This window comes from Barbatula barbatula, assembly GCF_947034865.1.
Source record: "Barbatula barbatula genome assembly, chromosome: 9".
NCBI classification, from domain to species: domain Eukaryota; kingdom Metazoa; phylum Chordata; class Actinopteri; order Cypriniformes; family Nemacheilidae; genus Barbatula; species Barbatula barbatula.
This window is the reverse complement of record NC_136772.1, coordinates 1,489,002-1,515,104: the sequence shown is the minus strand read 5'-3', so window position 1 is coordinate 1,515,104 and position 26,103 is coordinate 1,489,002. Positions and strand designations below refer to the sequence as shown.

The window sequence follows — 26,103 nt, the reverse complement described above, 5'->3', positions numbered from 1 at the left end:
AGTAAGTCTTAGTTATTAGCGTTAAGTATTTGTCTTTTGTTTATGCCCCCTCGTGGGAAGTCTTTGTTTACGTTTTTTGTATCGCGCCTCAATTCAGTTTTCCCCCATCGTGGGTGTATTTGTAATTTGCATTTATTAAATCCTGTTTAACCCCTTCATCGTCGCTGCTTGCAATTGGTTTCTCCTACCACATTCGTGACAATGGATGGTCTGAATATGTGGAGCACCGATTCTTAGTCTAAATTAACTACATTTATTCTCTTTGGCCCACAACCGGTGATCCGTGTTCTCTCTGTTTGTTGAAGCATGTCTTCATGACTCGTTATTTTTGTTTGGTTAAATCACTGTAATTCCCAGCACATCATTCGTGTTTATCCGCTAGATGGCATCAGAGGCCTTGCGTTTGTTCATTGAGCAGAACTGAGATGATGGACGCGCACGCTTTCAAATTGGGCCACAAATGCAATGCAATTGAATAAAGGTTAATTCAGCATGGTCTGTTCTACTCGATGAGAAGCGCATATTAGGTTTGATATGGTAATTTCTCATTGTACATTCTGTAAATGGTGTGTTAAAAAGTGCAGACTTATCTTATTAAATTATGTTGGAGCATCATTGGAAAATAGCAGGGTAGGCTAAATGTTATCTTAATGTAACCTGCTTTACGTCGTTGCACACAGATTCAAAAGGCACCTATATGAGTGGAATACCTAAATTCAATACGTCACACACGTCAGTCAAATTCTGGCAATTTGCGACGCCTACTGTGAGGAAGGTTTTGTTACGTCTTTAACATCCATAGGCGATTCTTTAGTGGACCGGGGGCAGGCTACGTCACTACAGCATAATCAATACCCCAAAACACCCCCCATGTAAATAAAACATTGACACATGTCTGCATTGACCGAGCAAAGTCGGCACCGCATACTTTATAGTTTTGAGCTCGTCCTCAAGCATCTCGGTCTTTACGCTCCCTACAGAATTCCCGGAAGCGCGCGCGGCTCCGCTCCCGCAGGCGCATCTCACTGATCATCCGTCTTCTGTGAAATGCACCCCGCTGAAAATCTCTTGGATCTAAATTTACGTCACTTGTTTAAAGTTTCATCACTGAATGTATTTTTCTCCGGTTTGGATTATTTTTGTATTTCTTATTTCGCCGGACGTGAGAACACCAAGTATTGATGAAAGCGATCATCTGTAAGTACATAAAACGACAATGTCACACAAGCTTGGCGTTGTTTTAAATGCAATACAATTATATTATGTTTAGGCAACTTCGACAGTGGAAAAGCACATTCTGAAATGTATTATAACCAAGTAATTGACGTTAATTGTTTATAGTTTATTTTGCCTGCACTGCAATCTATAAATAAATCATTTATTTGATGAGAATGGCCTGTCAATGGCTGTGCTTACCTCTGTGTATCTAGTATATGTTTATAAAATATGGTAAAGTTATTAGCACACTGTACTGGACACGATGGATTTGGTTTCTCATCCGACATCCATTAACGTTACCAGACTCGGTACTGCGCCACAGGTCTGTGCGCACAAATCAACGCAAATTGTGTATTTCAAAGGGTGCAAAAGTGTGATGAATGATTATTAGTGCAATGCTTCATGTGTTGTTCTTAAATGCCCACCGTTTTGTGTTGTGGGAATCGTTGAGAGTGCATGCAGCTGTCCTAACCATGGTTGACGCCCTGGGCATTCACTTTTGCAATGAATGATTGATTTAATTCCTGACGTGGGGCAAGGAAGGACATATAAAATAGTTCATTCATAAAATTGCATATATCTAAACCCGGTTTATTTGACTCTAGTTGCTAGATTTGTGTTTTTTATGCATATGCATGTGCCATGCAAGAAAATGTTGCATAGCAATAACGCAGGTCTTACTATTAGTGAGGGACATTGTGCACCTGAGAGACGATCAATGACAACAAATAAATACATTTTGCACGATATAGCTCCTGTCATCTCTTGCATCCACTAATATTCAGTCTGTATTTTCTGCCCACCCAACAGTCCAGCAGACGCCAATTGAAATTAAATCAGATATTTCCTCAGCAGTCAGTCATAATATTAAGGCCATTTTACCAGTTGCAAATGATGCTCACTTTATGATGCAGTGGATTGTATTACACGGACTAAAATGGTTAAATCGTTTATCTGTTGTCTACCGAGGCCAGCAAGTGGCTTAAAAGTGCTTTAAGTGGTCTTGTAAGAAAAATCACCCCAGCCTACTATTTCAGATATTTATGAAATTGCTCTTGAAATCACGCATATAACTGTGACAGCTAGACTACTGAAATAAATCAGTCTGCCTGTCAGTCATTTTGGCGGTTGAGTTTGCCGGCATCTGATTGGTTGTGGGGTTTTGGCGGCGGGCCTCGGCAGTTAACAAAACTATGGAAGTTTAGGTAAATAACAAATTACAGCCACCTTGTAACAAACGTGTTGGTTCTGGACAAACTTTAAACCCCACAAAAAAAATGTTTAATCAGGTTTACGTCGAAATTACAGGCTGCATCTGTTCTCAAAGGACGACCAGGTCAAGTTTGAGGTTTATTGCTAGATGGATGTCATAACTAACTTATAACAACAACAACAACAACGATGAAAGCCAAAAGCACTGACAACCATTTCCAAAGTACATGTGAATTGTAGTTGGTGTTTAAAAAGTTCAGAAACAATTTCCCGGCGCCTCGCTAACTTTAACTTTAACTTTACTGTAAACAAACTACTTTGACCTAAACCTGCTCAATCTCGACATCAGAAACTCATAAACAACGCAAGTCATAAATTACTATGATTAAATACGTTTCTACGTGTTTCTTTATATGTTGGGTCTAGTTCGAGAGAACCGTCGCACACTTTGCGTTTGTTCCTGCTCGTGAGTCTGAATCATCTCCGGGCCTCTGCTTTTTTTGCAGTTCACCGTAAAGATTCGTCCGTAAAGAGTCACAAGAATATTCGGCGAACAGTATCAGCCAGATTGTATTTCTATAAAATATTTGAATAAAAAAAACCCTGAAATATTAAAACCACGATAAAATCAATAGAAGCGTTCTCTGTGGGTATTTCGAACCCCGCCATTATATCTATAGGCTATTACCCCTCAGCTAACACACCTCTATAATATTATTATATTCATTTATTTGTCATTTTTTTGTTGCAAAGCATCCACATTATACATAAATGCATTAAATCTCAGCAGGCATGCACGAATATAACGTGTGTAGTGTTGTGTGCCCGTTGTCGAGCACGGTTTGTGATTCAGAGGCATTCTGCTAAGTGCTCTGTGAAGGTTTTAGTCCACCCCAGTCTACAGGCACACTTGGGAAATGTAATGTTCTTGTTCATGAGGTAACAGGAAACAATGGGAAGTGCCTGTGCATTTCAGGAATGGAAATGTATTTGTGGTTGTGGCCTTACTTCTTAGAAAAAGCACGTTTTTCTCCTTGAACAAAGGCACAGTGGGAACGAGAGAGAGAGAGAGATGGGAAGAATTTTAAAATTGCAAGAAAATGTATTTATTTAGAGTGCAGGAGGGATGAAACACAAATTGGGTTTTTTATGTAGAATCAATTTCCCCAAAAGTGTAAACTGTGGTGCTTTCAAATCATTATTCTAGTCCAGGTGACTTATAGTGCATTCAGGTGATGCCTTTTGTCAGTATGTGCTTTTCCTGTAAACATAAGCTCGGGTAATGTGTGATTAAGCATTTTACTTTAAAGTATTATCGATGGCATTACTATGACAATATTACATGTCTTGATTTTGCATCCGTTTTTGTGTTTATCTGACGGAAATAATACGAATTCTAAGCACTGCCTTGTTTATTAACCTCCGCTCAAAAGCCTCACAGAGGAGTCAGTTTGTCATAAAGAGTGATTCATTGGCTTTGAGCTAGCGTCAGGTTTCTATTGTCGATGGTAATTGTGTGATGAGCATCATGCGTTTGAAGTCACTTCAGTACAGTTTTGACCAAATGTTGACCCGGGGCTTTATTTGAAGTTTATTTTGGCTCACGTCGGATATCTGGACCTGTCAGTTCGCCGCTCGACCTCTAATTAAAATGATCCGCTGAATCACCCGAGAGTACAGATGTGTTCAACAACCTGTTAATCTCTCTGAGGACAAAGCGTACAGCAATAATCTGGATTTATTACATCCTTAGCGTACTCCGGAAGGCCCGGTGCATTTCTTATGGATGTCACAAACAGCTCGATGATGCCACGATAATGTCTTTTGACAACATTGATCTTATTTCTCTGTTTGTTCTAAATGGTTTGATCGTTTTAGGCACCATCATTTCAATGAAAGTTAAACAGTCAAACGATGTTTAAAATGGTCTCAATATGATTTACAGATTGTTTTATTGTATTTGAATCAGACTGCCTAGAAATGAATTGTGTTTATAGGGTTAGTTTATAATACAATATTTGTTGAATTTCAAGGAAAGAGTTTTTTGAGGAACGCTTATTTGTTGGGCTACACATTGTGCAAATGAGCCTATATACAGTATTTTTTGTTGCTAATGTGCAACTGAATGTTTTCAAGCCATCAAACTAAAGGCAGCATTTCAGATGGATGCAGAGAGACTGGCACACAAATGCCAAGAGAATGTGAAATGTACGTTGGTTATCAAGTTTATATTTGATTGTATTTTAATATAGTCCAAGTGGCAAATCTTGAATCATTGAATGTATACCGCATTACATATCACATTTGTCTTCGGTATTGTGTATCCCGATTTGTTTGCATTGGTTAATCTTTGTTCGGTACAGATACTACAGAATACTGGTTTCTTATTGTCTATTAGATAAACAGGAGATGTAGAGTATGTTCCTAACAGCCTGATAAATTTCACAATAGTCTTTTAGCAACCGCTGATTATACGACCAAACCAAACAGCGCAATGTTTATTCTGCTGTAAAAAGCATAAACTGTGGTTTGTATGCTTTAGCGTGTAATCTGAATCGCGTGTCATGTTAAATTGCCGAGCTTGAATGTCCCTAGACAAGAGTGCTGTTTTTCGAGCGTGATTCTGCTCTTGCTCCATTTGTCAGTTTTAATATGATTTGTAAAGTCTGATATGTGAAGGAAATGATGTCTCCTTTTCAGTGACCTGAAGACAAATTATAGCGCTGTAATGGAATTAGGAAATGATAACTGCTAATGATTCCAAGCAGACACATGTCCGTGTCTCTCGCATGTTTTGACATTGCTTGTGAGTTTTGCTAGGTCTCAGACTGAGAAAGTAATTCAGTCAAAAAACATGTTTTGTCACGAATAACACGCGTTCTTCATTTCAACACTGTCTTGATGGTGTGCAGCTTGATAGAAAGGAACGCAGGGCTTGTGTAATATATCACATAATCACAATCTGATTTGCCTGCTAATAGCATATGTTGTCTATCTTGGATGCTGTTTTGGAAAACAAACCCATGACCACCAAGCATGTATTGGCATTTTTCTTTAGGAACCGAACCTACAATGTTTTTAACTGAAAGGGGCTGCAAAAATCCCTCGACTCATAGCGCAAAGTGTTTCTGATAGCTATGCTGGTTTTGAGTATAGGCGTGTCGTGTCCATCACTTCATAATTGCTGTTTTGTGGTTCCAGATGGCTCATGTAGAAAGCTTTAGCATACCGTATACTGTGAGTTACCCGCTCACTCTTTCTCATCCTGTCTCCATCTGTGGTTCTGCCAGTTGTTTCTCATGGGGAAGTGTAGAGAATCACTCTGAAGCTTCAGGATGAAAAGATGGCGCAGACGTTTACTCCACCAGGACCAAAAAGTCTCCGATTGTTCACCCGTGAATCTCTCAAGGCCATCGAGGGCAGGATCGCCGAGGAGAACTGCAAGAAGTCAAAAGACAAACAGGAGAGAAGTAAGGACGATGGAACCAAAAGGAAACCCAACAGCGGCCTGGAGGCCGGCAAGAAAGTGCCGATTATTTATGGAGATGTTCCCCGAGGAATGGTCTCCACACCGCTGGAGGACCTGGACCAGTTTTACAGCAATGAAACCGTGAGTTTATTTTTGTTATATAAATGGGCGTTTTAATGTTTGACACTTACAGTCATCATCTTTTTCTACCTCTTCTTCAGACTTTTATAATAGTAAACAAACAAAATGCCATCACCCGATTCAACGCCACTCCTGCCTTGTACATCTTCAGTCCCTTCAACCCTTTAAGGAGAATATCAATCAAGATTTTGGTACATTCATATCCTTCACAAAGGCTGAAATGATGTTACCTTGCGTACCGTTTGGTTGGATGGGTTTCATATGTTTTTGCTGTAAGATGGAGGTTCTCAGTCTGGTGTGTGGCAACCCAAAAATGTATTTTAGGTCAGAAAAACAACAATGCTTGACACAATTATTTAAATATAAATCTAGTTAGGTTAGCGTATGTATGTGAATAAAAGTATTTGAACTGTGCATATACATAATAATGTTCATAATTTTTTTCAGTGTTTTATACCGCGATGGACGTTTTTGCTTGTGTACTATGAACAGTTTAGTGTTGGTCCTTAAGCAAAACCATTTGAGATTTGAAGAATGTAAAACGTTTTTTTAAAGATCTTTAAAATATTTAGCCTTGTGCACTTTGAAAACCTATTTAACACCGTACTGTAAAATAACAATTTCCAATGGATGCTATTTTAACTACTTGCCCACCAGTATACTTTCCTTAACTGTTTTCACATTGTTTAGCATGTTTATAATGTTCACTATATTGGGCAACTGCGCTTTCATGACCTACACACAACCCCCGAGTTGGGCCAAGAATCTAGAGTAAGTTGATCTCAACCTATTTCATTTGCACATTGTAGATCAACAAAGCATACTGTACAGTTCAAGCAAGTTATTGTTGGTTTTAACAGGTACGCTTTCACTGGGATATACACCTTTGAAGCGCTCATAAAGATTGTTGCCAGGGGCTTCTGTGTGGGCAAGTTCACATTCCTTCGAGACCCATGGAACTGGTTGGATTTTATTGTTATAGTCATGGCGTAAGTATTCCTGTTATATGTCTAAATCAAGTTTTCCCCGTTCCAGCTGGCTGCGAGGTTACATTGCTCTTGAGGACACACTTATCATCAGTTCATTTTTTATTGCTTAAAGGTGAAGTCAGTAGTTTGACATTCAAATACTGTCTCTTGTACCTTTTTTTTGACCATTTTTGACCCTGGACCACAAAACCAGTCTTAAGTAGCACAGGAATAGTTGTAGCAATAGCCAACAAAACATTGTACGGGCCCACATTTTTGGAGTTTTCTGTTATGCCCAAAATCATTATGATATTAAGTAAAGATCATGTTCCACGGAGAAATTTTGTCAATCTCCCACCGTAAATATTTCAAAACGCTATTTTTGTGAGTGGATGCAGCAAAAATCACAAAAAAATGGCCGGAAACACGTATATAAAATACAATCTCGCTGCTGCCCGCTCTTTGAGAATTACTCACACAAGTTTGATATCTATGTAATGCTTAGAATTTCTGCGTTCAGGTTTATCTACTCACCACAACGTCATAACAGCGGTTAGCCAATAGAGAGCATTAAAACAAACCTGTTTCTTCTTAGCCACGGCCTGCTGCAGCATCTGTGAAGAAGAACTTCAAAGGAGATTTTCACAATGTTATGGAAAATCGATCCATAAGATGGTTTTGTTGTCCGGGTCACATTTAAAAAAGTAAAATATTTCATTTAATGGTCCTAACATGGCAACATTTGGTTAACTAGTTTGGGAAAAGTATTAGGCAGCCTGCGGGCCAAAAATTACAAGCTTCACCTTTTTAACACCACATAATCCATGCAGTTTAATTGTCATCTTCAGATTCATGTCATATTTGTGATCACTGTTAGAAAAGCAGAATAGAAAGGCTATCGGTTATGCTAAAAAGCCATGCGGTCATGCAGTATTGCTACAGACGTAATAAATCTAGCAGAGCTACCTAGACCGCTAGCCTGCCGTCTTGACCTCCTTGTGTCTTGTATGTTCTATAGTGTAAGATTGCCCACCCTCCATGTTTCAGATACGTTACAGAGTTTGTGGATCTGGGTAAGGTCTCCGCCCTGAGAGCGTTCAGAGTTCTGCGAGCCCTGAAAACTATATCGGTCATCCCAGGTGAGATGTTAGATGCTGGCGTTACTGTAGATCAGACTGCTTTCTTCAAGCTTGTTCAGAAGATATGGACAGTCTAGAGTAGCAATGCCAGTGAATATTATACTTTACAAATAAAAAACTTTGAATGTGATCATTTTCTTTCTATTCGTAATTTGAGGGACACAAACCAAAACACCAGATTATTTATAAAAAATAAAGTAGCTAAGCATCAGAAATAGTTTGCACCGAATGAACACGTTGAGCTAAAATTGAAACTCACATCTGTAAACCTTACATTTTAATTCCAAAAACCAAAGGAAACTTCAAGAAATCAAACAATAGTTTCTGCTTTCGTTTGTGATCCATGCATTTAATGATTTCACTTGTGTCCATTGAGTGTCTTTCATGTTTTCATACAGTCCTTGTTTTACATTTCCAATTCATAAAAACGTCTTCCATTACGAACTGGACGGATTCAGTTTTTAATTCAGCCACATTTAAACAAATACTATTACTTTTCTTTTGTAGTAATGTTACCGAAAGCTGGACAGTGACAGTATTTTTGTGTTCTCCGCAGGGCTGAAGACAATCGTCGGCGCTTTAATCCAGTCAGTAAAGAAACTGTCCGACGTGATGATCTTGACCCTTTTTTGCCTAAGCGTCTTCGCTCTGGTTGGACTACAAATCTTCATGGGATGTTTAAGAAATAAGTGTGTGCAGATGCCACCCAATTCCACATTGAATGAAGCCAAGGAACTTGATTATAACTGGACAGAGGCCTGTAACCAAAATTCAGAGTATTGCGAGGATTATTATATTAATAATCCTGGTGAGTTCATGCTAGACATTAATGTTTTGTTATTAAGGAAGGTTACGCTTGATTTCAGAAATGATTTCACTAATTATAGGTAATATTGCAACTACATGTCAACTAACTATCATTTGAGCATTCGTAGGCTATTGGGGTTAGGGGAAGAAATTGACACGTGGGACCGTCAGAGTAAAGTTTTACCAGACAATGAATCTAATGACTGGTAGTTGAAAAGAAATATTATTAAATATTGTGCACGAATCTGTGTATTGCCGTATGGGGGGTCCCCCGTGCCTTTGTGCGCAAAACACGTTACCCACCCCATCTCAAAAGTTACATGGATGATCAGCTTTATATAACAAAAGAAAAAGTATTAAAAACATATTAAATTAACAGTGTTCTCTACTCAAGTTCAAAGTCATATTTTTTAAATCACAGCCTAATGCTCATTGTCAAAATGTGAACATTTCTCTCCTTTTCCTTTAGAAAATTTTTATATCCTGCCAGGAAAGAGAGACGCTTTGATCTGTGGAAAAAGTCGTGATGCTGGGTGAGCTCTGGATTTCAGATCATTTCATGAACCTTGGTGACAGTCCCGTGTGCGCTAAGTTTGAATGTCTCTTGTATATTTCAGGCAGTGCCCCGAAGGATTTTACTGTGTTAAAGCAGGTCCCAATCCAGATTATGGTTACACCAGCTTTGATAGCTTTGGCTGGGCCTTTCTTTCCTTATTCAGACTGATGACTCAAGACTTCTGGGAGAATCTTTACCAACAGGTCTGTTTGCTTACTTCTGTCATTGACTCAAACTTTGAAATTCTTTTAAACCCCTTTTTGCTTAAATGCTCAATCTGCTTTAAACATACAATGGTGGTGGATGGGGACATCAAGTTGGCCTAGAGCCTTACCATCACCAAAAAGACTACCATCAAATTTTCACTTCCGAGTGAACTAGTTCAACAAAAATATTTCAATTCTGTCATCATTTACTCACCCTTGGGTTGTTCCAAACCTGTATCAATTTTGTTCTGCAAACACAAAGGAAGCTATTTGGAAGAATCTCAGTAACAAAACAGATGTAACCCCCCATTTAATGCCATAGTAGGGAAAAGAAATACTACGGGAGTCAAAATGCTAAAGAACTATTCCTTCAAACGTTTCTGCCAACCCTTGTGAATGTCTTCCTGTGTTTCCCACACTTATAACAAAAATTTAACTTACAGAGCTTTTCTTACAGACTCTTCGGGCCATAGGAAAGACCTACATGATTTTTTTTGTGCTGGTTATCTTCCTGGGATCCTTCTACCTGGTGAATCTGATTCTGGCTGTGGTTGCCATGGCATACGATGAACAGAACCAAGCCACCATCGACGAGGCTCTGAAGAAAGAGGAGGAGTTTAATTCCATGATCGAGCAGATCATGAGACAAGAGGAGGAAGAGGTGGGTTGTCAAAGTGCATGTGCTACGATTAAAGAAATAGTTCGCACAAACATGATAAATTCTCTCTTAATTTACTCCTCATACTGTCCCAAATGTATATGCCTTTGTTTCATGGGTTAAAAGAATAACTTCATATTTAAATGTCGCTTTCTGTTTGAAGAATAGTTGAAGCATACTCACCTTTAATCGAGTCTCAAACATTAACTCATTTGGGTATCTCTCAGCTTTGTGAACTGTTGCTTTAGTTAGTTTAGTTGCGTGAGTTCTCTTGTGTGATCGACAGGCGGCTGCTGCTGCGTCCAAGTCTGAGGAGCTCAGCGGCGGGATGACAGACAGTTCTTCCAACAACTCCAAGCTGAGCTCCAAAAGCGCTAAAGAGAGACGCAACCGCAAGAAACAGAGGCAGCGTCAGGAGGAGAAAGACGACGATTCGAAGAAGGACGTAAGCGTTAAAAAGACCAGTTTCAACCTTCCAGACAGAAACAACCGTCGCTCATATGAACGTACTTGCACGTCTCCACGTCAGGTTAGTTACATCTGTGTGGTTTTTATATTTATACTATAAATTTAGTACATGCATCTTTAGATCTCATGAGTTTTTAAGTTGTGTTGAGTTTCTCAGCATCAGAGATGTGAAACTTCATCCTTTATTATCACCCGCTTAACTTTCTTTTCCACAGTCATGGAATTCACAAAAATTATTTCTTTCCGACCATTCTGTGGATTTCTTTTCTTCATCACCTTAGTTTATAATATTCAGCATTTGTTTAACTGTTCTTGAGGCTTGTGTATCTCTCCAGTCCCCCTTAAGCGTTGAAGATTCGGTCTTTACTCAACGGCGCGACAGCAAATCTAGCGTCTTCAGCTTCCATGGCCGCGTGCGTTCCGAAAACAACCATGCGGACGACGAGCGGAGCATGTGCGAGGAGACGGACAGCCGGAGGGACTCGCCTTTTCTTCCACCTCGTTCTGAACGTCTTTGCAGCAATGTTAGCAAAGGCAGCCTGACGCCACGTATGCTGCTTCCCTCTAATGGAAAGGTGCGCTACGTGGTCGACAGCAACAGCATAGTGATGGTGTCAGGGGACTCGTCCGTGCCCAACTCCCCATCTGGACTGCTAACGCCAGAGATGTCCAGAAAAAGAGCCATGTTTGAAGACTTCTGTGTAAGGGGGAAACGTTTCCGTGCACAAACATTGCTTGCCCTTTGACGTACTGTGTGTGCTGATGACTTTCTTTGGAGAGTTTTCTCTTCGTTTGGCCTTGTACATTCATTATTTTATCATTTTTCTTTACATTTCCTTATTTTATTATTTACAGCCCAGATGGAATCTGTAGATTGTTTTTGAATGATTGTGGTGGGAGATGTGTGAAAAATTGAGGTATGGACTCGAACAAATCAAACTCTACAGATACCGTCAATTACTGATGCTTCAATTTGACACATCTTTCAAATTTCGTGCTGTGTCTGCTTTGATAATCGAGAGATCTATCAAAGTCAAATTTCTGAAGGCATGTTAAAGCATGTATCGGCCATAATTCTCATCATGCAACTTTACAAAACCAACAAGATGCATGATGTGAAAAGACCAAACGTGAAGCACTTGATGGTTAGCCTGGAAAAAGCCCTTTTTCTCCATTCCACAAGTGTTTCTGGTTCTGTGTTTAGTGAAGCATGTGCTTCAAGCATGTCATTCAAATCGAATGTACTTCGTCCATTCGCTCTTTACACATCAAGATTACAGTACAGTAATCCCAAAAGCCTTGCATAGCTTGTTCAGGTGTGTTAAATGAGGGAAAGTGGATCTTCACATGATTTAAATGACAATGCTTTGAAATTTGGATAAGGGCGGCGGCACGGCACGGCACGTCCTTTACACATGATGCCCTTAAAGTCATAGTTCACCCAAAAATCACAAGTGTAAGTAAATAATGCTAGAATTTTCATTTTTGGGTGAACTTTTACTTTAAAATGCTAGGAACAAGCAGTAACTGTGTGAAAATCTTTAGTTATGCTTTTGATTGGTTGTCTTTTAACAGGCAGATACAGATGAAGAATACAGAGGAAGATGCAACTCGCAGCGACTCGCACAAGCTTTCTTACACGACCAGTCAGTCCGGAAGAGAGCTCTGAGCGTGGCCAGCGGCTCCAACAATCCCTCTGACTGTAAGGCAAAGAAATCTGAAACCTCCGATGTTCACCTTTTTGTTGTCCTTAAACTGTATGCTGTTCTTTTATTCTGTGGCATGCAGTCATCTGTTTTTGAGGAATCTTCTTCGTTCTGATGTTTTCATTCAGCAACAGTTGATAGTGAACACTAGGAAATTGATACTAAATACGAATCAAATATTTTATAATGAAATATTCCTAAAATATACGGATTTACATGCAGACTTCTGCTTCTCTCTTCCTCTCTTGACTGTGGCAGCCATGCAAGTGTGGAAGCAGAAGTGCGTGTATTGGAGCTATGAGTTTGCGGAGAACTATCTGATCTGGGATTGCTCCCCCACTTGGCTGAGGATCAAGAATATTGTCCACACAATTGTGATGGACCCTTTTGCGGACCTCTTCATCACCATTTGTATTGTGATAAACACAGTGTTTATGGCCATGGAGTTTTATCCCATGGATAAAAGTTTTATTAACATCCTTTCGACTGGGAACCAGGTAAGTATTTCAGTCGGCATGTAACAGTAAAATGCTTTATTCATGCTTATTTGTTTAAAAAAATAATTGTGGTCATCTCCTTGCCTACAGGTGTTTATAGTCATCTTTACCGCAGAAATGATTTTGAAGATCATTGCTCTGGACCCGTACACGTATTTTCAAGAAGGCTGGAATATCTTTGACAGCATCATAGTCTCTCTGAGTCTTCTGGAGCTTTGCCTCGCCAAAGTCTCGTCTGGAATGGGGTTTCTCAGACCGTTTCGACTGGTGAGAGTCACACTTGTTTTCTGTTACCGAAAATGCCGGATGAATTGAGAAGCGCAATCACGGTTATTATAGTCAATTTGGGTATATTGTGACAACGTAGTGACATTTCTTACCCCACTGGATTTGTCTGGATTACTTGAATGTTGGATGTTTGTGTTTTTCCGAGCTTCAACAAATTGGGACCTACTATACAGGCTGTACATAAAGTGAATATTTCTATTAAAATCTACGTGTCTAACTGAAAAAAGAAACACATATACAGTACATATGGGATGACATGAGGGTCTGTAATTTATGAGAGAATTGTTTTCGGCTCAGATTAGCTGTAAAAGTGTAACATGCAAGCAAGCAAATACTTCATTGTTTATCCTGTTTATTGTTACAGTTGAGGGTCTTCAAACTAGCCAAGTCCTGGCCGACTCTCAACATGCTCATCAAGATCATAGGCAACTCGCTGGGCGCCCTGAGCAATCTGACGCTGGTGCTGGCCATCATCGTCTTCATCTTCGCCGTGGTGGGCACGCAGCTGTTTGGAAAGAGCTATCGTGAATGTGTGTGTAAGATTAACAAGGACTGCATTCTTCCTCGCTGGCACATGTCCGATTTCTTCCACTCGTTCCTGATCGTCTTCAGGGTGCTCTGCGGCGAGTGGATCGAGACCATGTGGGACTGCATGGAGGTGGCGGGACAGCCCATGTGTTTAATCGTTTTCATGATGGTCATGGTGATCGGAAATCTGGTGGTACGTACGCATGGTCTGGTTCTATGAATAAGAACACGAGTAAGATGTTTTTGTGCGTTTGGGAAAAAGTGTTTCAAAACAAAAGCATTCGTGTTGGTGCTACTAGTCGATAAGACTTGGCAAAAGCTCTGAGCAACAATGTTTCCGTCATGTTTCTTTCCGTAAAAGCAAGTTTACGAAAGTCGTACACTAACTCTCATTGGTTTCCATCACGTCGGCAGGTTCTGAACCTCTTCCTCGCTCTGCTGCTCAGCTCCTTCAGTGCCGACAATCTTGCAGTCCCTGAAGATGAAGTCGAGAAAAACAACCTGCAGATAGCGGTCGGTCGAATCAAGACAGCCTTCGCCGTCGTCAAAGTCAGTCTGCGCAGTTTCTTCCGTAGCGGCTGTGTGAAGAGAAAGAAGCAAAGGAAAGCGGCAGATGGGACCGCGCGCAGGAACGGCAGCAGGGAACTGAACGATCACAACGCATTGGAGTTGTTTCCAAAAGCCTCACTGACAGACATTGACAAGGAAACCGAACATATTATCAGCAACCCGAGTTTGACCATCAGTGTCCCGATAGCTGAAGAGGAGTCTGAATTTGAGTGCCTGAACACTGAAGACTTCAGCAGTCTCTCTTCGGACCCTGAGGAAGAAAAAGAGGTAAGGTGGTCTGCTGTTTGATGTGGTTGGAACGATGAAATGGAGGTGCGCGACAGAATTTATCCCACCAGATTTGATGTATCCCGCTCTTTTCATTGCCTAGAAAAATGGGCAAATTACATCGACGTTTGTCTCCATTAGTGATGACAATTCAGCCCAGAATCAAGATGTTTGTTTATGACATCATGGGGGGCTTTCAAGATTTGTGATACAGCTTCGTGTTTCTCTCAGGTTGAGGTAATTGCCGTAAGTGCTTTGTGGATTACGTCAACTTTTATGCAATCGGACCCTTTATGGGAGAGGGGTCAGAGAAGCAGTGAAATATCTGCCTTCAGATCCTATTATCTGCCATTTAAAGCTGAGGGTGAATGTGTGTGTTTTCTTACGGCTAGAAAACAAGAGAGCGCTGTGCTGTTTTAGTGTACAACCGTCTCCATTCTAATCATTTATCCACATGTTTCCTACGGCCCATGACGCTGTGCATGAAAAATTGAGAAACTTCTGGTTTCATGTAAACAACAGCGTTTCTGCCGTTCAGCGTTTCTGAAAATCAATCGGATTTCATGGGTCCCTAGTTTATTAATCAACTGCATGGAGGCAATGAATATCTGAATATCCAATTTTTTTCTCTGAGCAAAATAATGACTGTAAATAGCAACTGCACAGACTTTATTTAAATTTATTAAAGAAATTATCAATTTTAAGTCAAATTTGAGTTCATTCATTCATTCATTCATTCATTTTCTACCGCTTATCCGGGGCCGGGTCGCGGGTTAATGTTTGAGTTTGAGTTAACGCAAATTTGAGTTAATGTTTTTAATTAAATAAATATTGGATAGCAAAAATCACCTTTGAAGATCGTCATGTTGTCTTATTTTATTTTTATCTTATCTTACTTCTCAATTTACACTTGGGCACATTTACAGTCATGCCTCTCTTCAAATGTGAAATGTATCCGATTCATGTTCAGTACTATTAATTGAAAGCAGAAAAACTAGCTAGTATTGTATAGTACTGTATGCAATTGACCAATATCGGTATCGGATTTGGCCAATAGTTGTTAGTTAAATTCGGTATCGGTACATCCCTATTGTAAATCCATGAAGTGTTTTTATAATCAATGTTACATGAAATCTATTTGCACTCTTTTTTGCGAACTGTGAACTTTCCTTTTAAACTAGGAGCACAATATTTCATGTTTGTTATCTTTTTGATTGAGCTAAGCGGTTCACACTTTAAAGTTCGTCTTTTCAAAATGGTAAAGTCCGTCACTGGAGCAGAGTTACCTTAACAAATGTTTTTAGGTTTTGTGTCAATTGTTATAATATCCTTTTTTTTCCTCCCGTGGTAACACTTACAGACGTTAAATATTGAATAATAACAATTGTGAATTCAGTTTATTTTAAGGTGACAAATCCAAATGAATTGAATGATAGTTTAGCCCTCGTCCGTGTTAGGCTCTGACTGTTGAGATGCCTTTAGACAGAAATGTCAGATAAGGACTCGAGCAGTTGTGTTCTTCATCAGAGTAGATGGATTAGATCACAGCATGCATCTATATTTGTTTGTTTATGAAGATTATTTAGTGTGTGTTTAATTGCTCAGATGCTAATTCTAGTCTAAAAGTAGATCATATAGACACATAAGCTCGTGAAGTGTCATTTCTGAAGCTTGTTGAATGACCGAAACAACGTGATTGACGGACATCGCCTGAATGTGCTTCTTTTGCAGAAGCTGGATGACGCGGATGCGAGCTCTTCTGAGGGCAGCACGGTAGATCTCAGATTCTTTGGACATGCTAGAGAAGGAGAAGGGTCTTTGGAGGTTGAGCCGGATCAATCTACATACCCAGAAGCCTGTTTTACAGCTGGTGATGTTTTTCATCTTATCTTCACAATATCAGACATGGGATAGACTTTTTGACTAGGGCTGTTTGATGGGTCCTATAAAGCCATAAAACTGTTATTAAAGCAATGTTCTTGGTTACAATCATTCATACTATGGTCCTTTCAGATGAAAATTGATAAGTGTGTTAATGTATTTGCGTATTGAAAGGCAATGCTACTCTTGTTCTGCAGGGTGTGTCCAGAGGTGCCCGTGCTGTCAGGTGAATGTTGAAAAGGGATTCTGGAAGACCTGGTGGATGCTGAGACAAGCATGCTTCAGGATAGTGGAACACAGCTGGTTTGAGACCTTTATCGTCTTTATGATTCTGCTCAGCAGTGGCGCTCTGGTAAGAGGAATGCTTAAAAAATGTTATATATATATTTCTTTCGGTTTTATTTGCTTAAAATAATAAATAAAAAAGGATGGACTATGGGTACGTTCACACAGTCACTTTTTAGGGTTGACAACCGTATTTACTTACGGGCTCCAAATGTCCTGTTTATTATGCAGGTGCAAAAAGTTGGTTGATCCAAAGTTTTTTTTTAGTGGATTTACTTTGTATTTGTTTTGTGACATTAATGTACCGTTTGATAATGAATTATATAATGAATTTAAAAGAAGATTATGAAGTGCCAATGGCTGTATTTCATCATACAGTACCTGTGTTATATTTTGGATGTGTTTTGCAGGCGTTTGAGGACATTTATCTGGACTCACGGAAAAATATAAAGATCATTTTGGAGTATGCGGATAAAATTTTCACGTACATCTTCATTCTTGAGATGCTGTTGAAGTGGGTTGCATATGGATTCGTCAAATACTTCACCAATGCGTGGTGCTGGCTGGACTTTATCATTGTTGATGTAGGTGCTTCGTTTCATAAATATGTAATCATCAAACTAACTGTGTAAAGGAAAAGTTCACCTTAAAACAAAAACGTCTTCATTCCTGGACAGTGACAAAAAATCTTCAGTGTTTCAATCCCGATTGGGGTAAAAATTAGTTATTAATAAGACGATTTTTGTTTGGAGGTGAAGTGCTCCTTTAAATTTGTAAATAAATTAAGGTTTTATCATTCACCACATGCAGTCAATTGCAACGCATCTGTAAACAGTGTGTGTACATTTGGGGAGAGCGATTGGAACAGTGTGTGTGTGATGTTGGAGAGATGATGTTTGACAGAAACTGAGTGAGTGAAATGACCATTTGTACATTAGAAAAGCCATTATCCCAGGAGAAACCACAACGAGAAATGTGTAGAAGCAGTACAAACATCCCTGTTTTTCTCCTACAGTCATTACATCTTTGTCTGTGCGTGTGTGTAGGTTTCTCTGATCAGTTTGGTGGCCAACGCCCTTAAGTTCTCCGAGTTAGGCGCCATCAAATCTCTCCGAACCCTCCGGGCCTTCAGACCGCTCCGAGCTCTGTCACGTTTTGAAGGAATGAGGGTAAGATCTCACGGCATGAAAGCGCTAATATCAAAAGCACATTACAGATGATCTATAGACACAATTTCCAAAGTCAAGAATAGCCATGAAGTATCAGAGAAATATCAACTTTAAAAATCTATAAAAAAGAATGGATTTTTTGGGATAAATATTTGTTTTCTAATGATACTGCCATGCGTTAGATGTTTTTACATTTTCACATTAAAACTTTACCATGCTTGTTAAAAAAACTATGAATATTTATACTAAATAAGGATCTTTCTACATTTTTATTATTGTAATATTATTAATTATTAAATTATTATTACACTAAAATTATTAAATATCAAATAAATTTTAGTAAAAAGATGAGGCAAAACAAAAACAAAAGTAAACAGGTAACATTTGCAAAACACTTCTGTAATGTCACATATTTTCAGTAAAATATTGTTGGGGTAATTAACATTTCTATCTATTAGAAAATGTATTGACCCTGTTTTAAAACAGGCGTACTGGTGACCCAGTATGACATCACGGTGGTATTTTCCATTCGGATGTCTTTAAAACACTGGATCAATAAGCATGGCACTGTTTGACCCACCGTTTCTAATTATCATTTGTAAAATATACTGTGTTGTATAGATGTGAGATGAGGAAAGGTTTTGTCCGGTGTTTTAGTAAATGATCAGCTGTAATGTGCAAGCAGTTTTATATAATAATCTGATGAGGGTCTATTGTGCTGGTATTGACTGAACACTTGTGTTGGTTTCCCCCTCACATCTCTCTCTCTCTCTCTCTCTCTCCTCTCTCTCCTCTCCTCTCTCTCTCTGGTCTGTATGTAACATGCATTTGTTTGTCATTGATGCTGAAATTGTATTTATTGTTGTTTGTTCATTTGCTCAAAACATCTTTACATTACTGCATCAGTGCACAAGTTGAGAAATGAATGGGAATACTTTTTAATCAAAGTGGAAATGAAACAATACATAGAGCTGCTAGAAGTAGAGTTTTTGTTCAAGAATTAATAAAAAATGTCATCATTGGTGTTTGACATATTTAATGTATTTGTGCATGTCATTTAGAGACAGAGTTTTAGTTGAGTTGTTTAATTGAATGTGTTAGTTTTAAATTAATTACTGCTGGTGTTTCCTTAAATGTAAACCTTTTGGTAATTTAATATTTATTTTATATTTAAAAAATGTTGTCCAATCAAACTCTTTCTTGAATTATAACTCTACCATTCTTCCAATTCAGTGACCTGTGGGGTTCAATTCACACTCATGAATTACAAACTTGATAAAATTATATATATATATATATATATATATAAATACACATAGTATGTATAGTTTTATTCTGATTAATTATGCGATACGTTTGTGATGTTTTTGTGGACACAGGTGGTGGTGAACGCTCTGCTGGGCGCCATCCCCTCCATTATGAACGTTCTGCTGGTGTGTCTCATCTTCTGGCTGATTTTTAGCATCGTGGGTGTCAACTTCTTCGCCGGAAAATTTTATCAATGTGTGAACACAACCACAAATGAACGGCTTCCTCTTTCAAGAGTCAACAATGATACTGAATGTATGAGCTTGAATGGAACCGGTGACATCCTCTGGAGAAATGTTAAGATTAACTTTGATAACGTAGGAAACGGATATCTGGCCCTTCTGCAGGTGGTAAGTGACCTCAACAGTATATGATGGTGTTTTGATCTGGTAATTTATTGTTTCTCATCCCAAACAATTTTTGTACCACAGTACAGATGACAATAAAGATTTCACATCTGTTAGACCTTTAGACCAACACCGTGTCAACACCGACGCAGCGCAATGGAACTCATTATAATCATCATCCACACTGGAGTCGGTCGGGTGTAGACATGGTGTTATTGTGCAACATTGACTGATAACTTTTTAGAAATCATCCGAGTGTTTAGTTAGTCTCAGGTCACAGTTCACAGTATACTAACATGACTTTCGTAGCAGTTATTTTATAATAATTTATAGTCACTTTTTTATTTATTTATCACAATTTAAAGGCCGCGCACAGATACTGATGTATTGATGAACACCCAATGATGTTTCGCAATTTTGTAGAAAACCTAATACGTTTGTTTATAAAGTTTTACCTTAAATTGGGTATGGTCATTTTGTAAAGATTCTTACAAACTTTAAGAATAAACTAAATATGTGACTGGAAAGTGATCTTCAGAGGTTTTATCTCAAATTGACTCTATTATTGTTTTGATCTGTTTTAAGGCCACTTTTAAAGGCTGGATGCCCATTATGTACGCGGCTGTGGACTCACGAAATGTAAGTATTTTTTGGTTGATCTTTTGTAAACGGCTCCATCTAATATAAAGCATTTCACCACAGATGTATTTTATAGACATCATAGTGATTTGTTTTGTTCCTGTAGGTCAGGGAGCAGCCGGACTATGAATTTAATCTGTATATGTACCTGTTTTTCGTAATCTTCATCATACTTGGAGGTTTTTTCACATTGAACCTCTTCATTGGTGTCATTATTGACAACTTCAACCAGCAGAAGAAAAAGATAAGTGTCTCTATAAACTTAAGATTGACAGTGGGATGTTTGTTTGTTTCTAAATCATGTGCATAGGATGCCTTTCATTTCATGAAGTGGATAAGACAGGATTTAGATCCCTATAGTTGGTAGTAAGTAAGCGCGTGTCTGTATATATGTGGTCATATTTGATGACTGGATGTCTGCTGTCTTGAGATGGTTGTGTTTGTTGTCAGGATGTAGGCATCTCTGTTTGCTGGATGTTGGACAGTCTGTTTTTGGTATAGGCAGGCGTATCTGTTTTCTGGATGTGGGTGTGCAGTCTGTTGTTTGGATGTAGGTAGTGTGAGCATTTCTGTTTTCTGTAGGTGGTATGGGCGTGTCTGTTTTGTGTAGGCGTGCCTGTTTTCTCTAGGTTCTGTGGGCGTGTCTGTTTAATGTAGGTGGTGTTGGCGTGTCTGATGTATGAAGGTGATATGGGCGTGTATGTTTTCTCGAGGTGATGTGAGTGTGTGGGTTTTCTGTAGATGGTGTGGGCGTGGGCGTGTCTGTTTTCTTGAGATGATGTGGGCGCGTAGGTTTTCTCTAGATGGTGTGGGCGTGTCTGTTTTCTCGAGGTGATGTGAGTGTGTGGGTTTTCTGTAGATGGTGTGGGCGTGGGCGTGTCTGTTTTCTTGAGATGATGTGGGCGTGTCTGTTTTCTCGAGGTGATGTGAGTGTGTGGGTTTTCTGTAGATGGTGTGGGCGTGTCAGTTGTCTGGAGGTGATGTGGGCGCGTAGGTTTTCTCTAGATGGTGTGGGCGTGTCTGTTTTCTATAGGTGGTGTGGGTGTGTCGGTTGTGTGGTGGTGATGTGGGCGTGTCTTTTCTGTTGGTGGTGTGGGCGTGTCTGTTTTCTCTTGGTGGTGTGAGCGTGTGTCGGTTGTGTGGTGGTGATGTGGGCGTGTCTTTTCTGTTGGTGGTGTGGGCGTGTCTGTTTTCTCTTGGTGGTGTGAGCGTGTCTGTTTTCTGTAGGGGGTGTGGGCGTGTCGGTTGTCTGGGGGTGGTGTGGGTGAATCTGTTGTCTGGATGTAGATGTATCTGTTTTCTAAAGGTGATGTGGGCGTGCCTGTTGTCTGGAGGGGAAATGGGGATATTGGTGTGTCTGGTTTTTAGAGGTAATGTGGGCGTATATGTTATCTTTTGGTAGTGTGGGTGCATCTGTTGTCTGGATATAGGCGTGTCAGTCTGGAGGTAATGTGGGTGTGTCTGTTGTCTGGATGTAGGTGTGTCAGATGTAGAACTTCTGTACAGTGTGGTTTAAAAGGCTGTGACTTGAGTTTGCAACATTAAAGAAAGATAATTTAAGCAAATCTATGACATTGGCCGTTTCAGCACATTCAAATCATTGTGGTTATTTTTAAAAATCCTAAATAAAACTATGTATAGTGTTCCTTCTATAATGACGTCTCTGTGTTGTTTCTTTACTTTGGAGGTCAGGATATTTTCATGACAGAAGAGCAGAAGAAATATTACAATGCCATGAAAAAGCTTGGCTCCAAGAAACCTCAAAAACCCATTCCGAGACCAACGGTAGGCAACATTTTGAGCTTATTTCTTTACCTGTTCGTACATCTCTTGAGAAATGCTCATCCGATCTCACATTTATTCTAGAACAAGATTCAAGGATTTGTCTTTGACCTAGTGACCAATCAGGCCTTTGACATATTCATCATGGTTCTTATATGGCTCAACATGGTCACCATGATGGTGGAAACAGATGGTCAGTCCCAAGAGAAAGCCAAAGTTCTGTCCAGTATCAATCTAGTCTTTGTAGTGCTGTTTACTGGTGAATGTGTGCTGAAGATGATCTCGCTACGACATTACTACTTCACCATCGGCTGGAATGTCTTCGACTTTGTCGTGGTCATACTGTCTATTGCCGGTAAGTTGATGTGATCGACTATCACTGATGCTTGTAGTTCACAGCATGGACCTTACAATACATGTTTTTTTATCAATATCTTCATCATGAGACGATAATATTGGGATTTATTTATGTTTGGTGTGTAGGTTGTTTAACAACGATCATTTATCCTTGCAGGAATGTTCCTTTCGGATCTCATCTCACAGTACTTCGTCTCACCGACCTTGTTTCGCGTTATACGCCTTGCCAGGATTGGTCGCGTGCTGCGTCTCATCAGAGGTGCCAAGGGAATTCGGACTCTTTTATTTGCTCTGATGATGTCACTTCCTGCCTTGTTCAACATTGGACTCCTGCTCTTCCTTGTCATGTTCATCTACTCCATCTTCGGCATGTCGAGCTTTGCCTACGTCAAGAAATCAGACGGTATAGACGACATGTTCAACTTCGAGACGTTTGGCAACAGCATGCTGTGTTTGTTTCAGATCACCACGTCTGCGGGCTGGGACGGTCTACTGGCGCCGATGCTCAACAGCCAACCACCTGACTGTGACCCGAAGAAAAACTTCAGCGGCAGCGCAGTTGTGGGCGACTGCGGAAACCCTCCGGTCGGCATTTTCTTCTTCGTCAGCTACATCATTATATGTTTTCTGATCGTGGTGAACATGTACATCGCTGTGATTTTGGAGAACTTTAGCGTGGCCACCGAGGAGAGTGCAGATCCTTTAAGTGAAGACGACTTTGACTGCTTTTATGAGGTTTGGGAGAAATTCGATCCTAAAGCTACCCAGTTTGTGGAGTACTGCAAGTTGTCAGATTTCGCGGACGCGCTAGACCCTCCTTTGCGTATTCCCAAACCCAACAGACTGCAGCTGATCAGCATGGATATACCAATGGTGAGCGGAGAACGAATCCACTGTCTGGATATTTTGTTCGCATTCACCAAACGTGTTCTTGGCGAAGGGGGCGAAATGGATATCCTTCGTGGACAAATGGAAGAACGCTTCATGGCCTCCAACCCCTCCAAGGTCTCGTACGAACCAATCACGACAACCCTCCGCAGAAAGCATGAGGACACGTCGGCCACCGTGATCCAGAGAGCCTTCAGGAAGCACAAGATCAGGCTTGGCATCAAGAAGGTGGGTAATGTGTGCAGAGAGATAAAAAAACTAAATGGAAAGCTCCCAAGAAATGAGTCTAAGGATAATGAGAATTGTAACGATAACACAGAAAATTCAGACCTGACGCCTTCCACATCATCTCCCCCATCGTACGACAGCGCGACGCCAGAGGACAAAAACAAATACAAGAAAGACAAACGCGAAAAGGAAGTCAAGGGTAAGGACAACGACAAGACCGATTGACATTCTTAATGTTTATAACTTCGAAAGATTATTTGTGAAGGCGGTTGCCCTTTGGCGCGTGTTTCTATGCCATTCTGCCTGAGCATACTTGAACTTTGTGCCTATTTTCAGAGCTGTGAGTGACTGAGTTAGGCAGTGAAGCTTCTACGCAAGCCGTTTCACTCGCTGGCTACATACGGCAATGGACCAAATGCTGTTGAAAGGTTTGTTTAGCGTGTCTGTGCTGTAGGTTTACACCCAGTGTCTTGCATTTCAATGCTGTCTCTTGTTCAATGTGATTTTTTTATTCTATTCCATCATGGGTTTTTTTTGTGCAATTTCTGGAGCGTGTTGTCCAGGCTCAGACAAAATTCAGAATTCATTGAGTTCTCATCAATTCATGAATTGGAATTTTGAATTGAATCCCAAAAGATGTTGAAATGGCCAAATTGAATTAAAACAAATTGTTTCGGAAAATAGCGTACGGTATAATGTGTGTACGGTAATTCATGCTGAAAATGATTCGCATTTCATTTCATTCCATTGCATTGCATTTATAAATCTAATTATGCATCTTGGAGCATTAGAGTTTGTTTACACGTTGTTTTTAACTTTAACTGAAGTCTTTCTGCTTTATCTCTGCGTAAGATACAAAAACACAAATTTGTGAAAACACATTTGTGTATGTTATGCACATCACATGTTCACTACTCTTTAGAAGAACGCGAATGTGCTTGGTGTTTCTTTACAAAGCGACGTCGCCAACTACTGGCCTGGAATGCATAATACAGCCATCGCAGATCCGCGTGAACTGAGATCGTTTTCGCGACAATGTTGTCTGTATGTGAAACATCCAAAGCGCACATACGTAGTTGTTGTGTAAATGTACCCTAAACTCAAATTCATTTTAAATTCAGGGATTGGATTTGAATGTATGCGCCGTTCCTACTTCAAAGGTCACAAAAGTGGTCTATTCCCTGTTTGTCACTAGAAATGTAACTGCATGAATGTTCATCTGTAATCCCTCCCAGAATGGCTGACTGCCTCTCAGGTGTCTTTGAACGTGATAGAAAGCCATTCGTTCATGTGCCTTCCCTCGAACACCCCAATACAACCCCAAGCATTATTTGATATCTCACTCTTTACTCTGTCATTTACAGAAGGATGTTGCTCGTGCAAAAACTTCATTCCCAGCTCCCACATTGTGTGGTGTTGCTATTCTGAACTGTGTTTACTAAATCTTTTGTCTTTTCCTCTGAATGATTATTGACGTGTGTAAATATTTTGTAGGGATATGCAGTTTGTTGTATAATTTCTATAAATCATGGATTATAATCTATATGGAGAATGTGAAGGTGACCAAACTACATGAACTTTTCCATTATGTTTCTGCTGAAATGTTGTCAAATATTACCATTTGATTTGTATTATGCATTTTGTTTTGCACTTTTGTTGCCTGATTTCTTTCAGGTCAAAAGATTGTCGAAACTCAATGCAATTCTAATTCTGTACGTTTCTCTTCTATCAATTTTTGTTTGACATGTGACAGATTTATCCTCGTGATGTCAGAAATTGGGATGAGAGTTTGGGATGGTACGACATCAGAAGTCCTGTATATGTTTACATTTTTATTTATGTTTTGTTTTTAAAGGAGTCTGAATATACATTCACTGTCACAGAACGCAGTTGTAAGGTTTATGCGCTCCATGTAAACGTGTCCATGTCATGTATTGAGAAAATGAATTCTAGGTATATGATGAATTGATATACTGTAAAACAAATATAAAAGTAGCATACAACAGAAATATGTAGCTTTTTTATGCATCATGCTTGTAGTCTGTGAGTTAAACTGCATGCAAGATATTGGGTCTGTTCTTGAAGCCAAAAGAATAAACTCATTACATACATCATATCTGTGAGAACTCTGGGTATTTTCTGTTTTTGTTGTCGGTGCCATTGAACCAAACGTAACTAGGAAGGAACAGATTCATAGATCAGATTTTCTTTTGAAAAAATAAAGTTTTACTAAAGTTGTCATTTGTTTATGTGCAGGGTTTTTGTATGGGTGACATACAATTTGAAACGGCAAAGTGCTACATCCATTTAACATGAGCAATGTGTTTATTGAATTTTAAACGTGCACTAATGTGCAATGAACACGAGTCCCCATTAAATCAGATCGTAAACGCACACAAGTGTTTCCTTGGGAAAGACAGAAGTTTTATGGACACCACTTTGGTCTCTGGTGACTTTGTGTCTGCTGTAATTATGAGAACACTAGAGCTGCCCGTAATTTCAATATCTCCACCGCCAGCAG

The 26,103-nt window shown here is 39.6% G+C and overlaps 1 protein-coding gene across 1 annotated transcript; it reads left to right on the top strand.

Annotated features, from left to right (window-relative positions):
* Positions 1–1,114: 1,114 nt before the first annotated feature.
* Positions 1,115–25,691, top strand: scn1laa (sodium channel, voltage-gated, type I-like, alpha). Its single transcript, XM_079465010.1, has 27 exons — positions 1,115–1,197; positions 5,721–6,040; positions 6,121–6,239; positions 6,731–6,811; positions 6,901–7,029; positions 8,056–8,147; positions 8,704–8,955; positions 9,424–9,487; positions 9,572–9,713; positions 10,174–10,377; positions 10,661–10,903; positions 11,178–11,543; positions 12,418–12,544; positions 12,807–13,045; positions 13,136–13,312; positions 13,698–14,054; positions 14,276–14,698; positions 16,430–16,568; positions 16,777–16,931; positions 17,275–17,448; positions 17,911–18,033; positions 19,413–19,691; positions 20,274–20,327; positions 20,434–20,575; positions 22,015–22,112; positions 22,194–22,464; positions 22,624–25,691. Exons 2-27 carry the CDS (start codon positions 5,774–5,776, stop codon positions 23,805–23,807), a joined length of 5,901 nt encoding a protein of 1,966 aa, XP_079321136.1. The 5' UTR covers positions 1,115–1,197; positions 5,721–5,773; the 3' UTR covers positions 23,808–25,691.
* The last annotated feature ends 412 nt before the right edge of the window (positions 25,692–26,103 follow it).